Genomic DNA, 14,944 nt, shown 5'->3' with positions numbered 1-14,944 from the left:
AAGGTTTCGTCGAACTCGGAATGGAAGACCATGTGTGGGAGCTGCAACGTGGTTTATATGGGATGAAGCAAGGAGGCCTCGTCTGGAACCGCACTATGAATCAAGCCATGCTTGCCTGGGGATTCACGCGTCTTAAATGCGAACATTGCATCTACTATAGGCGTACTGATACAGGTATCATACTCGTTGCGATCCATGTTGACGACTTCTTCACCGTCGGTAGCTCTACGGCCGCCATATCTGCCTTCAAAGAGCAACTGCGCACGAAATGGACGGTTTCTGACTTGGGCGCTGCACGTTTTTGCTTGGGTATCGCAATCGATCGTGATCGCCCCACCCGCACTATTAGCCTGTCTCAAGGTGCTCTCATCGACCGCATCATCAAACAATTTGGACTTAAGGACACAGTACCGGTCTCTGTACCTATGGAACCCGGCTTACATCTCTCCCGACGTGACCATGCGCCATCCTCTGCAGAAGAACGTGAGCTTATGGCACGGACACCCTACCATTCTCTGGTTGGCTCTCTCATGTACTTAGCCATTGGCACACGACCCGACATCGCTTATGCCGTCCAGCAGCTTTGCAAATTCTTAGATAGCTACGGTCGTGTCCACTGGGAAGCTGCTAAACGAGTCGTCCGCTACCTCAAGGGCACTCGTGATGTGACTCTTGTTCTCGGTGGCGACCATACCGCTCGCCTCCTCGGCTATACTGACAGTGATCTCGCGAGTTGCGTCGACACACGCCGATCCGTCAGCGGTTACTGTTGCACGCTTGGCAGTGGAGTCATCACCTGGAGCGCCCGTCAACAAAAAACTGTTTCTTTATCCACGTGTGAAGCCGAATATGTCGCCGCATCAGAGGCTGCATCCGAACTGACGTGGCTGCGCTCCCTTCTTGGCGAACTCGAATTTACACAACTGTCTGCGACACCCCTTCTCTGCGACAACAACGGCAGTATCGTCTTGACCGAGGATTCATCATTTCATGCGCGCGTCAAACAAATCGATATCAAACATCACTCTATTCGTCAGAAAGTTGAAATGGGCCAGCTTAAACTTCACTACGTCAAGTCGAAAGAGAACCTGGCTGATATCTTCATGAAGGCGCTTCCCCGAAAAGACTTCGAACGTCTGCGCACCTATCTGGGCCTCCGTTGAATCAGTCAAGGAGGAGTGTCCACCATGTTCGCATCGAGGAGGACTGCACGTGAGCGATACGAACACGGCTTGCGGAGTTGAGAGGTTGGAATACCAACCACGGACGACGTATATATCTTACCAGTCATCGTTCCCCCCTTTCCCTCAGTCCGTTACATCTGACTGAGGGTAAGTCACTTGTTATCATCACGCCGTACCTAGATTACTCACGTATCACTCATAGAGACTGATACTGTCTAGATTCACAACACGGATGCCTGTACCCCTGCTCACACGGATGCCCGTAACACTGCTTACACGGATGCTCATACTCTTGCTCACATGGATGCTCACATGTGCACACCAACGATTTAATATTGTCATATCTCATTCGTGCCATCAGCCAAAATCCAACGAAGTCTTGCCCGCCCAGACCCAGAACCGTAAGTCTAGCTATCGGGACTATACACGTGACTCGCGGCGGGATAACCAGGAGTACAGTCGCCGAAGTTCGCGATCACGCTCTCCTCCCCGGGCAGGAAACGACAACCAGAAATCATCCCCAGATAAATCCAGGAATCGCCACCAACGCAAAAGGGATTTTTCCCAAAGCGCAGGCTCTCGTGGCCGGTCAGCCTGCGCCGTATGCCTTGGCCGTTTCTCCCACGACATCCAACACTGCGAATCCGCAACGTTGTGGGACGGAAGCTCCTCCTATTGTCGAAAGACACAAGACAATCACCTCGTCAATCCCCAAGGGAACCCCCTTTGTTTCAAATGGCAGCGCCCCAATGGATGCCACGCCGGAAATCACGAATTTCACCACGAATGTTCGGGATGCGGCAGCAAGGAGCACGGCGCTCAAGCTTGTCCTCGAGGAGAGAAAGCGCAAGGCTCTCACGCCGTACAAGCCTGACGGCTGGGCCCTCCTTCTCAAGGAAACAGGGCTTATTAGTAGATACCCTCATATACTCGAATGTCTGGTGTCCGGTTTCTCCGGGGGCATTCCCCCAGTCAAATATACATACAAACCCCCAAACAACCCCTCCATTGAAGAGCACCCCGAAGCCTTCTGGAGCATTGTCAATATTGAGTTCGAAAAAGGCCATTTTATCGGACCCTTCACAGCGCAAGACCTTGAGTCAATCGTCGGTCCATTCCAAACCGCTCCTCTCTCCCTTGTACCTAAGCCAGGAAAACCAGGGAAATATCGCCTCATTCAAAATCTATCATTCCCGCATAACCCATCCCAAAGTATCAGTTCCATTAATTCGAGAGTCGACTCCGACCTCTTTCCTTGTACGTACGGAACCTTTTCAACGATCTGTCTGGCTATATGGCGCCTCCCTCCAGGATCTCAAGGCGCAGTGCGAGACGTGGCGGAAGCGTATCGCACCGTCCCTCTCCACCACTCCCAATGGGCTGGCCTGGCCATCCTCCTCCCAGGTAACGATGCCTTCGCAGTCGATACTTCGCTCTGCTTCGGATTCGGCCCATCTGCAGGCATATATGGCAATATTAGTGATGCCGGTCTGGACATACTACGCGCAAAAGGCATCGGTCCAGCCTCTAAATGGGTGGATGATTACCTTTTTCTCCACATCAAACGCGAGTACCTCGAGGAATACAATGATAGACGCGCTAAGTGGGCAAAGGAGATCGCTGAAAACAGGGGACTTATTGTTAACGGCGGTCGTAAGTGGTACAAAGGAGCTACAATGCCTAATGAATCTAGCGAAGAGTTTGACGAGGACGCATCATTCCCGATCAAAGACTTATCACAGTGTTCCCCTCGATCGAAGGAAGACGAAGCTTTCACCTACTGCGTCGACGACATCAATCACTTCTCGTCAATGTTGGGCATTCCCTGGGAATTGTCGAAAGACAAACCCTTTAGCAGCAGTCCACTATTCACCGGTTTCATGTGGAACATCGCAACACGCACTGTGGACCTCTCTACCGAGAAAAGAGAAAAGTATCTCCTCACCATCGCAGGTTGGCAGTCAAAACGTACTCACACACTCCGCGAGGTACAGAAGCTCTACGGCAAGCTGCTACACGCGGCAAACATTATCCCCACTGGCCGAGCTTACCTCACCAACCTTGAGGCAATGTTGGCCACCTTTAGCGACCGTCCGTTTCTCCCATGAACCCCACCACGAAACACACCAGACGACATCAGCTGGTGGAAGAACGTCCTCAGCAATGCATACATTTCCCGCCCAATTCCCGGACCCTGCATTGTATACGACTTCCATGCCTATTCGGACGCTAGCTCTGGCCATGGGATCGGCATTTTCATCAACGGGCATTGGAGAGCCTGGGACCTCATTCCCGGATGGAAGAGAGATGGACGTGACATTGGGTGGGCTGAAAGTGTCGGCTTCGAGCTTCTCGTCCGCTCAATCGTCAGCTCTCAAGCCTCCGGAATTCATTTCAAGGTCTATGGGGACAACATGGGCATCGTCGAAGGCTGGTGGACAGGACGCAGCAGAAACCGCGCCTCAAACGAGGTCTTCAAGCGCGTTCATCAAGTCATCGCTAGTTCCAAGTGCTCAGTTCTTACTAGGTACATACCAAGCAAAGACAACCCCGCCGACGGCCCTTCCTGCAGGATATATCCCCCCACAAGTCTATTGTTGCCCCCAGTCGACCTCCCAACAGAGCTACGACCCTTCGTCAAGGAGGTCTCTGAAGCCATCGCGATTTCCAGATCAAAATGTCGTCGTCCAGCCAACAAACCGCTTCACACAGTGGGCAGGAACCACCCAGACTCAGAACTCCATCGCCGTGCCCTCATCAATCGTGATTTCGAGCGAAGGGGAGAGGAGCTGTTTAAAGTGTCGCAAGACTAGTAAGTCCAACGCGGACTCCCACCACTGTTCACCTTAACCAGTTAACTCCAACAATAGCTTATAACTCAAGCCTCACCCCCCTCCCATCTTCTCTCCGTCCTCACTGCCCCGCAAGAGAAAGACTGTACCTCTGGAATCCAACGACCTCTCGAAACTTACGAGACGAGAAAGGCAAAATCGTTCCCTTACCCCCAGCCGACCTCCATCGCATTCGTAACACAATGATCCATGCGTACACAGAAGCAACGCGCGAGACATATGGATCAGGTTTACTAACCTTCCACGTCTTCTGCGACAGTAAGAGCATCCCTGAAGAGCAACGCGCTCCCACAAGCCACATCCTAATATCCTCTTTCATCACCTCCATGGCAGGCCATTATTCGGGCAAGACATTTGTGAACTACGTCTGCGGCGTCCGCGCCTGGCACATCCTGCACGGTCTAACGTGGTCCCTCAATGAAATGGAGATAGAGACCCTCCTCAAAGCTTCCACAGCTCTTGCACCTGCCTCCACGAAGAGAAGCAAGCGGGAACCATACACCATCGAGCTGATCACCGCTATTCGCCAGCACTTAGACCTCCTCAATCCCCTCGACGCGGCAGTTTTCGCGTGTCTGACAACAACGTTCTATACCACAGCTCGTGCCGGCGAATTCACAGTTCCTCGCCTCGACGCTTTTGACCCAATGATACACGTCAAACCCTCCAATGTCAGAGACACCCAAGACCGGCAGAATCTCCCAATGAAAAGCTTCTTCCTCCCTCGAACGAAGAGCGCAATCGAGGGAGAAGAAGTATCTTGGGCCAGGCAAGATGGTCCCACTGACCCAGAAGAAGCCCTCGCAAACCATTTCCGCGTCAATGATCCACCCCAAAACGGCGCTCTCTTTGCCTATCGCCATAATGACTCTCACCGACCACTAACAAAGTCCAAGTTTCTGCAACGCTTAGCGTCTGCAACGAAAGCGGCCGGTCGCCAACCAGTACAAGGCCATGGCATTAGAATTGGTTCAACGCTCGAATATCTTCTTCGAAACGTGCCCTTTGACGTCGTGAAAGTGAAAGGCCGCTGGGCTAGCGACGCGTTCCTCGTGTATCTGCGCTGCCATGCACAAATCTTAGCTCCCTACATGCAAGCTACCCCCGCACTGCAAGAGCAATTCTTGCGTCACACCGTGAACCTTCCCCCAGTCCGTTAGAACATACCAGGGCATTACACAATGTAAGTCCTTTCCTCCTACAGGGGTTGGGGTATTTGAGCCTCGCTGGATGCGTCGTCAGTCCTCCTAATCACTTGGGAATCGCAGCTCACCTCTCCACCTCAGGTTAGCCCCTCGGGGCCGGACGACGCTGCGCGTCCTCGCCCGAAAACTATCTCTACTCGTTCAATGTAACATGTTCTCTGGACTTAATCAAATACATTTGTTACCTTTGATCTTTCACTCCACCCCATCAACACATCTAAGTGATCCTCAAAGATTGACAACCAACGTTGTAGTGGGTGACTATCCGTAGGCTGAAATAATGCGGAATAAAATAAGATAGAATAAAAGAGACCATATAAGGAAGTCGTGCCGCGATGCCGCTGTTCATTTGCATCAAATTTGCAAAACATTATTTTTTGACCCCCTTACAAACTCTAAATCTGTAAGGGGGGGCCCCCCCCCCCCTTACAGATTAATCCGGATTATAAACGACGGATTAAATCCGTTTTGGGCCACTACGCCTAAGCTATCTGCTGACTAATCCATGACTTGAGGTCCGCCTGACACATGTTCAGCATGGCGAAGGTCACCACCTGGTCCAAACATTTTCCAATATACGCAGTCCCATCCCTGAGCTCCCTGGCGAAATTTTCAGCTGATATTTTAAGATTGCTATCAGCAGACGACGCCGACACGTACCACTGCAACCGGCCAGGGTACGAGGTGAGCAGTGCCGACACCATTTTCTCTAGACTTGTGAAAAAAACTTGTTCCCCAAGCTACCACGACTGTTTTTTTACATTAAAGACTTGTTTTCCTGTGTATACTAACGTATTCCTGCGACCACCACAGGGTCATTCTACTAACTACGAACATCTAGAGTCATTTATGCATCCAATAGTTGGCATTTTCGAGACGTATAAGAGCATGCACTGGTAAGCATCATTTTCATTAAAACTACAGTGTGCAATGTCTGACATTCCTCCTCCACTATCCATGATACCTCCTGGTAGTACCCCGTCTTACCTGGGCCCTAAATTATACTACGACCACGCTGGAAATGCGTTCACCCATGATAACGATGGCGCTTGGGTGTCCCATCCAGGTATCTGCAATGTAAGTCTTATCAAACGATTGTCTACTGGCAGCCAATACTCATCTTATTATAGACTCTTACATCTGATCGGTCCTGTCGGTTCGAACATGGCGACAGTCTGGGTTATCAGGTACGTCGAGTATCATATGATATTTTTGACATGACTAACTATATACATGCAGCCTGCTTCTACCTACGCACTCACTCCAGCCTTCCAGTCCCACGAAGGCACACCTCCACCCTTCCCGGCGTCCAGTTCTCGCCTTGCTCTACGTGAGGCGCCAACCACCAACACAATCAATCCCGTGCTCCTCCCCCTACCTCACTCTGACGACATGGATTTGATTCACCCTGCCAGTATTGCGGAGGCCTGCGGCTACATTCCGGCCACCAAAACAGCAGGTGTGCGTCGCAAGGCCAAAGCCCCAAGGGGCAAAGGCAAGGAGAAGGAAAATGCTGGATACTCTAACCCAAAGAAGCGTTCCCGAGAGGACAGAGATGAGGATGATGAAGCAGAAGCACGAGCGAGGCGAGGCCGCCCTCAAGGGTCCAACAATTATACTAGCTCGGACGTCAAAAGTCTCCTCGACATAGTCCAAGACGAGCTCCCTCTTGGTCAACGCGGGTGGCAGGCTGTTCAAGTTAAGTTCTGCCAATGGGCCAAGGTGAAGCACCGGCCTGAACGCAAACTCACTTCACTCGAAACGAAGTTCAAACAGGTATGATTCAATTTGTATCATGACTGCAACATTACAAGTATAATTACAGTTGGTCAAGACTACAAAGCCGACTGGAGATGGTGTGTGCCCTCCAGAAGTCACGCGTGCCCATCGCATTGAACAGCTCATTAATGAGCGTGCAGGAACACGCGACCTGAACGACACGGATTACGATGCCATGGAAGATGATGACAGTCTGTCTGTCGTCTCTGACCAGAACCAGGATGAGCGTACCTCTCCCCCAATCCAGCATACAGCCATTGCCCGCTCCACTCCTCGTGCAGAAGCCCCAGCTCCACGTCACAATACTTGAGGAGCGGCAGCTACGGATTTACTCACTCGACTTTCCACAGCATTTGACCCGGCCACCCAGCGCAACCGTGACGAAGATCGTGCCAATCGCAGCCTCACCACCACACATCTACTTACCCAAAGTCAGCAGCTCCGTGATTCCCAAGCTGCCACAGAAACCCTGCATGGCCAACTCTTTGATTTGCGCGCTCGCATGTACGACATCGAACGTGAACGTGATCGGGCTGAGCTTCGCATCGAGATGATGCAAATGAGTGGATCCACGCGCCGTCAGCATGTTCGGATGCCCAAACGCAAGAATCTGCATCAAGAGTGGTACCCTGAGGGTGGGGGATCCACTAGGTGGCTTACTGATGAAGGTGAAAGTACCGCATCCGAGGGGCGCAAGCCACCGCGCCTTCAGAAAATCAGCCCCTCTGGGCGTCTCAAGTATTCTGATCGCCCATACTTCGAGGACATCGCTGATGAGCCTATCAAGCCCATTCAAAAGGAGGGGTCAGTAGAGATTTGATTGTGTTATGATACTTACAATGTATCTAGGGTACCAATGTACCATGTAATGTATAATGTATCTAGGGTACCAATGTACAATGTAAAGATTGTTGCTTCCCACCATTCTGCATCTTGCGCTCGGTTTGACTCGAACGTCTTGCGCCCGTTCATGCTCGCATCCAAGGTTATCTGTGACGACACTTACTCCAACAAATCCTGGAGTATTGTAGCCCAGGGTATGTTCCAATTGCGAGAAATCAATCAGGTGAGTCTACCTAATTACTATTCACCATCCAGCAACTCAAAGCGCACTTCCCCTCTGCTTGAGGATCTTCAGGTCACCGTCTTTTCGTATCCGCTTTCATGCTCGCATCCAAGGTTATCTGTGATGACACTTCATTGCATTGCTCATCTGATGTTATAAGTTTTACATGTTGTATCTACTGGTATTCTAAGATGACATGGAAGCGCGAAACCCGATCCTTCTTCCTCTGCTCTGAAAATAGCATGCTTTCAAAGTCTCGCCACACGTCCAGGTCATCCTCAGTAGCCTGCCAATGCTTCATGTACACGGTCCGTATCTGGTTGATCCCAACACGTACAGCGCGCAGGTTGTGCAGCCGAAGACAGATTTCGATAAGGTCGCTGCGAGCTTCTTGGTTGGTGATGTCAAGTGGGATGTGTAGCCTTCCAAATGCGCCTTGGATAGCCCGCATGCCCCATTCTGCGGTTTGGCGGTAAGAGAGTAGTTGGCAGTTAAACACCATGTGCTCCTCTATCTCGGCAGCTGACCTACGCAAAACTTGACCATGTTTCAAAGGTGCGCAAATGTGACCGTCAACGGAAGTCGTCCCACAAGGAAATGCAGTATCTGCGACGATGTAGTAGCCAGGAGGTGTGTCGAGACAAAGTTTAGTATATATGTGAGAGGCGAGACGTGAATCGTGCCAACTTCCAGGCGCATTTGTCCTTGCCGCGATCACAATGCCTTTGTAAATTGATTATTGAGTACAAATTGTTGGAGAAAGACCGAAAAATGCACCTTCAGCAGAAAATGCTATGACTGAACTGACAAAATGTTCGGAAAGCCAACCGTTGTAGGTGGCATTTTCGATATCAACATCGTGTGAGGTCTGCATGGGGAGTTTGAGGCCGTCGATGCTTCCGAAAGCACCTTCTAAGCGTGAGTGACGCGCAACTACGAGGGCACTACAACGCTCGAAATCAGGCCCCCGTGGCCATCGAATTGAGGCATCAACCATAGAGCGCAGTGTTTGTAAGAGTATGGGCAGTCCAGAGGTTAGATAGCGAGAAACAGTGGCGGGGATCAATGCGAAGATTTGTTGCAGGCTAGTCTCGTGCATGGTGGAGTTGAGATAGTGGAGCATGAGGCCGAGTGCTCCTCCAGCATCGAGTGAACGGCGATTCAGGCGTGGAATGCCTTGCGAGTTGGTATCAGGACATGTGATGGACTTGTGGTACCACAGACTGGCAAAGCCAGAGGTAAGGATGAATTCGAACGTTAGAACATCGATCCCCATCGTGGTAATGAACGCATGATCACTGTGACTTGTATACAGCACTTGCCACGGGGTATTCCGATGTGGGTCAGGAAGTAAGTGGGCACGACAAAGGTACAGTCGCTTAGGGTTCCGGGTTTCGACACGATCAAGTCGAGCTAGCTCTATTCCAGCAACGAGTGTAGCTGCTAGCATCCTCGCGTCTTCTTCGTCGTCGAGAAATCCCGTCTCTTCTCCGTCATTCACCAGATTGTGGTACTGTAGTAGCAGGTCGTCCATTGCAGTTTTGACCGAATTATTTTAATCCAGATGTGTTACGGTTGTGTTTTCTGTACATATTAAGTTTTGCAAATATCTTTCAAAGTCCGTTATAATCTATTCTGGATTATTTTGCCTACGGATAGTCACCCAGTACCAAGAGGCGTGCAAAAGGAGAATCCCGAACACAGAGCTCGCCTTTACATAAGCTAATGAACCTTAATATACAGCCACTCTAAGTTATGAGTGACACATTTTGAGTTTCTCGCCAGCGGCCTCAAATCATCGTGAAATCGTTTGGCGAGTACCGTAAAGGGGGTGTTTTTACTACTGTAGAATAGATATAGATAGTCATTTTAATGAAACACGAGCATGTAAACATGATACCTGCTAAATGTCAGATCTTGGATGTGATTTTTGAGAACACGTGACTAATTAATATCAATATGACGCGTCAATATCGAGATGTCGGTTCGAAGAATCAACTGTGCTGCAACCTACCATTGAAGTGTGAACTCTGTCACCCTGTTCTCCCTCCAGCACCTGGCAAGACAACAAGAAAGACACCTGTCGTCCCAGTCAGTGCTGTTTGGCGCTACAATATGCATGAGCACATTTTACAGGAGCATGAGGAATATGTGGTACCGGGACAGAGAGATGCTGGTTTAGCGCTGCCTGCGAATGTTTGGAAGGAGATGAGACTCACGGACTTGGAGCAGACCGCTTCACGCATTCCAAAGACGTGTTGGCAGCCTTCCTATACTCCCCCGGTCGAGATTGGGAAGGAGAACATACCTCTGTTGATTTCCCGCGGTTCAAAATGCTCTGCCGCACCCCAGGCAGGTCCATCTCGTCCTTCAAAGAAGGCTCGAACAACTATTCCAGCAGCTCTTTCTGCACTCGGTGCTTGAGTTATTACTTGACGGCGGACTTATGCCAGTCGTCTACGTACTTCATTCATTGTATTGCTGCAACTTGTACATTTTGCTCTGCGATTGTTCAGTCGATTCGTTTTTTCAAACGACTACCTAATATGGATAAATTGCGTGATCGGTTACGCTGTCACGGTAGGCATAGGGGGTACCCAAGTTCTGACAGGTCAGTGTGCTGAACTCTAGTTTTGCACGCCTCTTGGTGGGAGGCCCCCGGAAGCTCCTGCCAAGGTACACCCACCCGACCAGCTAAAATCGGCCTCAAAAATGCAATTCCAGGCAGAGGTCAAAAATCACGTGGTGTGACATGCTGTGACCTCCCGCTAATGCATGACAGGTGGTGACACGCTGCTCACTGGTGACAACAGCGGCGACCATAGATATTAGAGGCACATAGTATCTCAATCAAATGTAATAAGTTTACTAGAATAGATGTTTCTCGGTCTCTCATGCCCCCCTCGCCGGAATCTTGATGGTAGGCAGTAATTTTAGAATAACACGTTGCTTAAGGTCTTTGGGAAGCATGATGAGAAGCTGTTTTGTGAGGCGTTTGAGCAATGAGGGGGCGTGTATTTGAGTCGGGACATAGGTCGGAATAGGGTTCACCGCTGGACAAGTGTCCTATAAACCTGTCATGAAGGACGTGAAAAATGCAATAGCCGGACAGGCTTTTCGTCCATAGTGTCTCAAAAATGCTATTTTGCGGGGGTACATTAGCTGGAGCTTCCGGGGGCCTCCTGTGGGTCATTTGCAATTGCCTCGTGTCGTACGTGCGGGGCTTTCCGAGCCGCAACATCTTGAGGTTTTGGCTCGTGATGCGGATCATCATCGACAGCTTCAAAGCTTCATGCGCATGTGTTAACCGCAAGGCATGGGTTGTCTGCTTTGAATTAGACAAGATTAGACCTCACTCACTCTTAATTTCGTGTCATGACCCTCTCAATGCGTCCCGGGGGGCATCGCATCCGATCTTAAGTTCAGCCTCATGAGATTCGAGACGAATCTCGATATCATCCATCCGAATGAAATCAGTAAAGCCTTCTGCAATCGTGTCTTGAATTGTCAGCGTCTCAGAGTTTCCTTTACTGTAAGTGACCTCGCCATTTCCACACAATCTGACCTATCATGTGTAAGTGTTATATGAGACAAATTAGACATGGCGCTCGTCAGAATACGTATTAGCTCGAGTTCCCCATCATGTTGAAGTAATCTCCATACATAGTACTTCTTTCTGAGAACTTAACGAGCGCTGTGTCGATGCCTCAAGCTTTACTAACTTCGTTCTGATGTATAATATCAAGATTCATCTCGCGCGCAAGAATCCGACGAGGCTCTTATCAATAGAGCACTGCTTCGGCCGATATGAGCGGGGATGCTAATTATGAATGCAGCACTGACACCACAATTGCAAAGCAGGTTCGTATCCACGTGGTATAACGACATCAGGAGTGTATGGCTGCCACTTAGTTTGAACAGTAGCGATTGCCACTTGTCTTCCTGCTGTGAAGAACCGGAGTAAAATGATGGAAGATTCTGAGACAAGAAGACACAAGCACGTTTACAAGTTAACAATTTGAGATGATTGGGGCAGTAGTGGTGGCCGGGTCCAGTTCTAAACCGTGGTTCGAAGTCAAACCGTTTCATTGAACCCGGTTCAGGAAATAGGGGGAATTGAACCATTCCGGTTCACGGTTCAAGGACTTGCAGAATTCTTGAACCTGGTCCGAACTAGACTTCGCCTTCGGGCATGTTTCACCACCAACACATTGCCAGCGATGTTATCTGAGTTTGTTGTAATACCTGTTGGAGTTCAACATCGTCATCGCTCGTTTTTCTTTCCTTTCTCGTCATTGGCATTTCGGACTCTGTAGAATAGCTTATAAACTCGTTCGTTTCATTAATCATACCTCAGCGCTTCTCTTACCAAACGCTGAGGTATGTATCATATATTGTTTGCACGCCGGCTTTGTCTCACTCTGTTTCGTCTATAGATCTGTCTTATAGGTACTATGAATCTCAGCGCTTCTCTTACCAAACGCTGAGATCTGTCTTATAGTTCAACTGTCATTAGGTTATGAGCCCTGGCTCCTACAGAGCCATCAGACGAACTTACAAGACAGAACTCCTGCTAGGGTCATCCCGCTGCTCACACAAGTCACTTTTCGTCGCCTCCCTCCTGTAGCGGCATCGCTATGGGAAAATTCGACCATATCCCTGAGTTGGTAGGGTCAGAGAATTATGTCGGTTGGTCAACCAAGATGCAGTACGCGTTAGCGTGCGAGGACCTCTGGTGCTACATCAACACGACGGTTGACCTTACGGATCTTCTCGGAACTCTGTCTTTCTTGCCTACCGCTGTTGATCCAGCCAACATCACCGCTGCCGAAAGGATTTTAATGCGTGAATGGTTACTCTACGATATCAAGGCCAAAGATTTAATCACTCGTCGCCTTAGTGCATCAATTGGAGCGCTGGTATCACGCTCACACACTGTCTCGGCTCACAAAGCATGGCAGATCCTTGCGGAACATTTCAACCGCACGGACACCAGTGCCCAATATCAACTCCGGCAGCGTCTTGACTCGCTGCGCATGAAGGACTCGGCTGATGCTACCGACTACGTCGGTCAGCACGCAGTGATCCGTGAAAGACTTTGTGACTCAGGAGCTCCGCTTCGGGATGGTGATGCAATCTACAGCTTACTAATTGGTCTTCCGCAAACGCCCATTTGGCAGCAGTTCAAGTCAATGCTTGAACAGCGCATGCACGATGAAGTCATCACTGCTGCCGCCGGGACCGTTTCGATCTTCACCATGGACAGTTGTGTCTCCCGTATAACTGCTGAAGCCGCGCACCATATTCATGCCCAAGCAATTCACTCCGCACGTCCCGGATCTGAGTACGCCAATGCTGCCACATCCTCCAATTCAACTACATCCAGCATAAACAATATCACTGGTCTACGGAAGCACAAGCATAACCCGCAGGGCATCTTTTGCACGACGCCTGGATGCAACAAGGGCGACCACGACCACGAGCATTGTTATGGCAAGGGAGGAGGAATGGAAGGCCAGGCGCCGTGGATGCGGACCAAGAGGAAGGAGCACATGAAGGAGACGGCTGCTGCCGTCATCACACCTCCTGCGCCCACTCCGTCAGTTCCTGCAGTGGCGGCAGCCGTCACTCCTGCTGCCCTCTCTAGCCTTTACGACGACGTATCCTTTGCGTCCATAGAGGGAGTCCCCAACGATGTCTCTTGCAGTGTCTCCCTGCCCTTCGCAACCATTCTGGACTCGGGCACCACCGTGACCCTTGTTAAAGATCGGAGCTTCTTTCACACGTACTCTACCGCTGAATCCACGCCAGTCCACACTGCAAACCACGGAATCCTTGAGACAACGGGACATGGCACATGCGTCGGATGGCTCACCATCGGGAAACGACGCCTTCGCCTCCGGCTATCAAACTGTCTGCATGCACCGAACGCGATGCTCAACTTACTATCTGTAAGCAGCATGAACGCGAAGGGTTGGGATGTGAGCTTTAGGGCCAATATGACGTGTGAGCTCACTTACAAGCAGAATCATCTCGGCGCGATCCCCGCGACTGGGAAACTTTACGCTGTGGACCTCGACTTCATCCCCTTTGCACATCCTGCGACCAACCTCGTCCGACAACCAGAGTTGTCCGCCTTCACGCATGTACCTCTCTCTTTGGATTTGTGGCATGCGCGAATAGGTCACATCGGCAGGAGCGCGGTGATGCGTCTTGACCGGACTGCAAGGGGTGTTACTGTCAAATCCGCCTCTCCACTTTCTCACTGTGAGTCGTGCATTGTCGCGAAGCATCCTCACCAACTGTCATATCCCGCATTCCGGACCAACATCTGACGACGTTCCCACGCCTCATCCGGACCTCCGGACCTCCTGTCCATGTCTCCAGACCCAATCCTCTATCCGTCCGGATCCCTGTACTCCTGCATCTGATATCCGGATGCCAGATCTGATATCCACATCTCCGGATCTCCGGATCCGACCTATCTGTCATGTCCGAACCCAAACCTTAAATCAGCGCCCATCCCCTTATGGTAATCACCTGTCTCCGGACTTCCAAACATCCGGATCCGACCCACGTCTATCTTCCTTGCGTTCCGGACCCAGACCTATCACGCATTCATCTCCGGACATCCGGATCCGACCCGCGTCTATCTTCCGTGCCTTATCCCTTTGTATGTTCCTTCTTGAGTTAGACTTCCTCATTTTCCGTACCTCATTTCATCTCCGAGTTCATTTCCTATGATCCGTCTTATTTTCTAATACATTTCCACATGCTCGTACATAGCCTTACCCCTCTGCTTACTGATCTGCACAGACTTGCCTCTAGTATATAAACCCCAGTAGATACTCCTGTATT

General features: G+C 50.4%; 1 protein-coding gene across 1 annotated transcript; it reads left to right on the top strand.

The window, feature by feature from the left end:
* Positions 1–10,045: 10,045 nt before the first annotated feature.
* On the top strand, positions 10,046–10,510 carry HD556DRAFT_1442416 (uncharacterized protein; the record flags this gene model as incomplete). Its single annotated transcript, XM_041306456.1, has 1 exon — positions 10,046–10,510. One exon carries the CDS (start codon positions 10,046–10,048, stop codon positions 10,508–10,510), a length of 465 nt encoding a protein of 154 aa, XP_041161034.1.
* Positions 10,511–14,944: the final 4,434 nt, after the last annotated feature.

The sequence above is a fragment of the Suillus plorans genome, assembly GCF_016647745.1.
Source record: "Suillus plorans strain S12 chromosome Unknown HD556scaffold_23, whole genome shotgun sequence".
Taxonomy (NCBI): Eukaryota; Fungi; Basidiomycota; class Agaricomycetes; order Boletales; family Suillaceae; genus Suillus; species Suillus plorans.
Note: the sequence above shows the minus strand (reverse complement) of the source record. Positions and strands in the feature narration are given on the sequence as shown.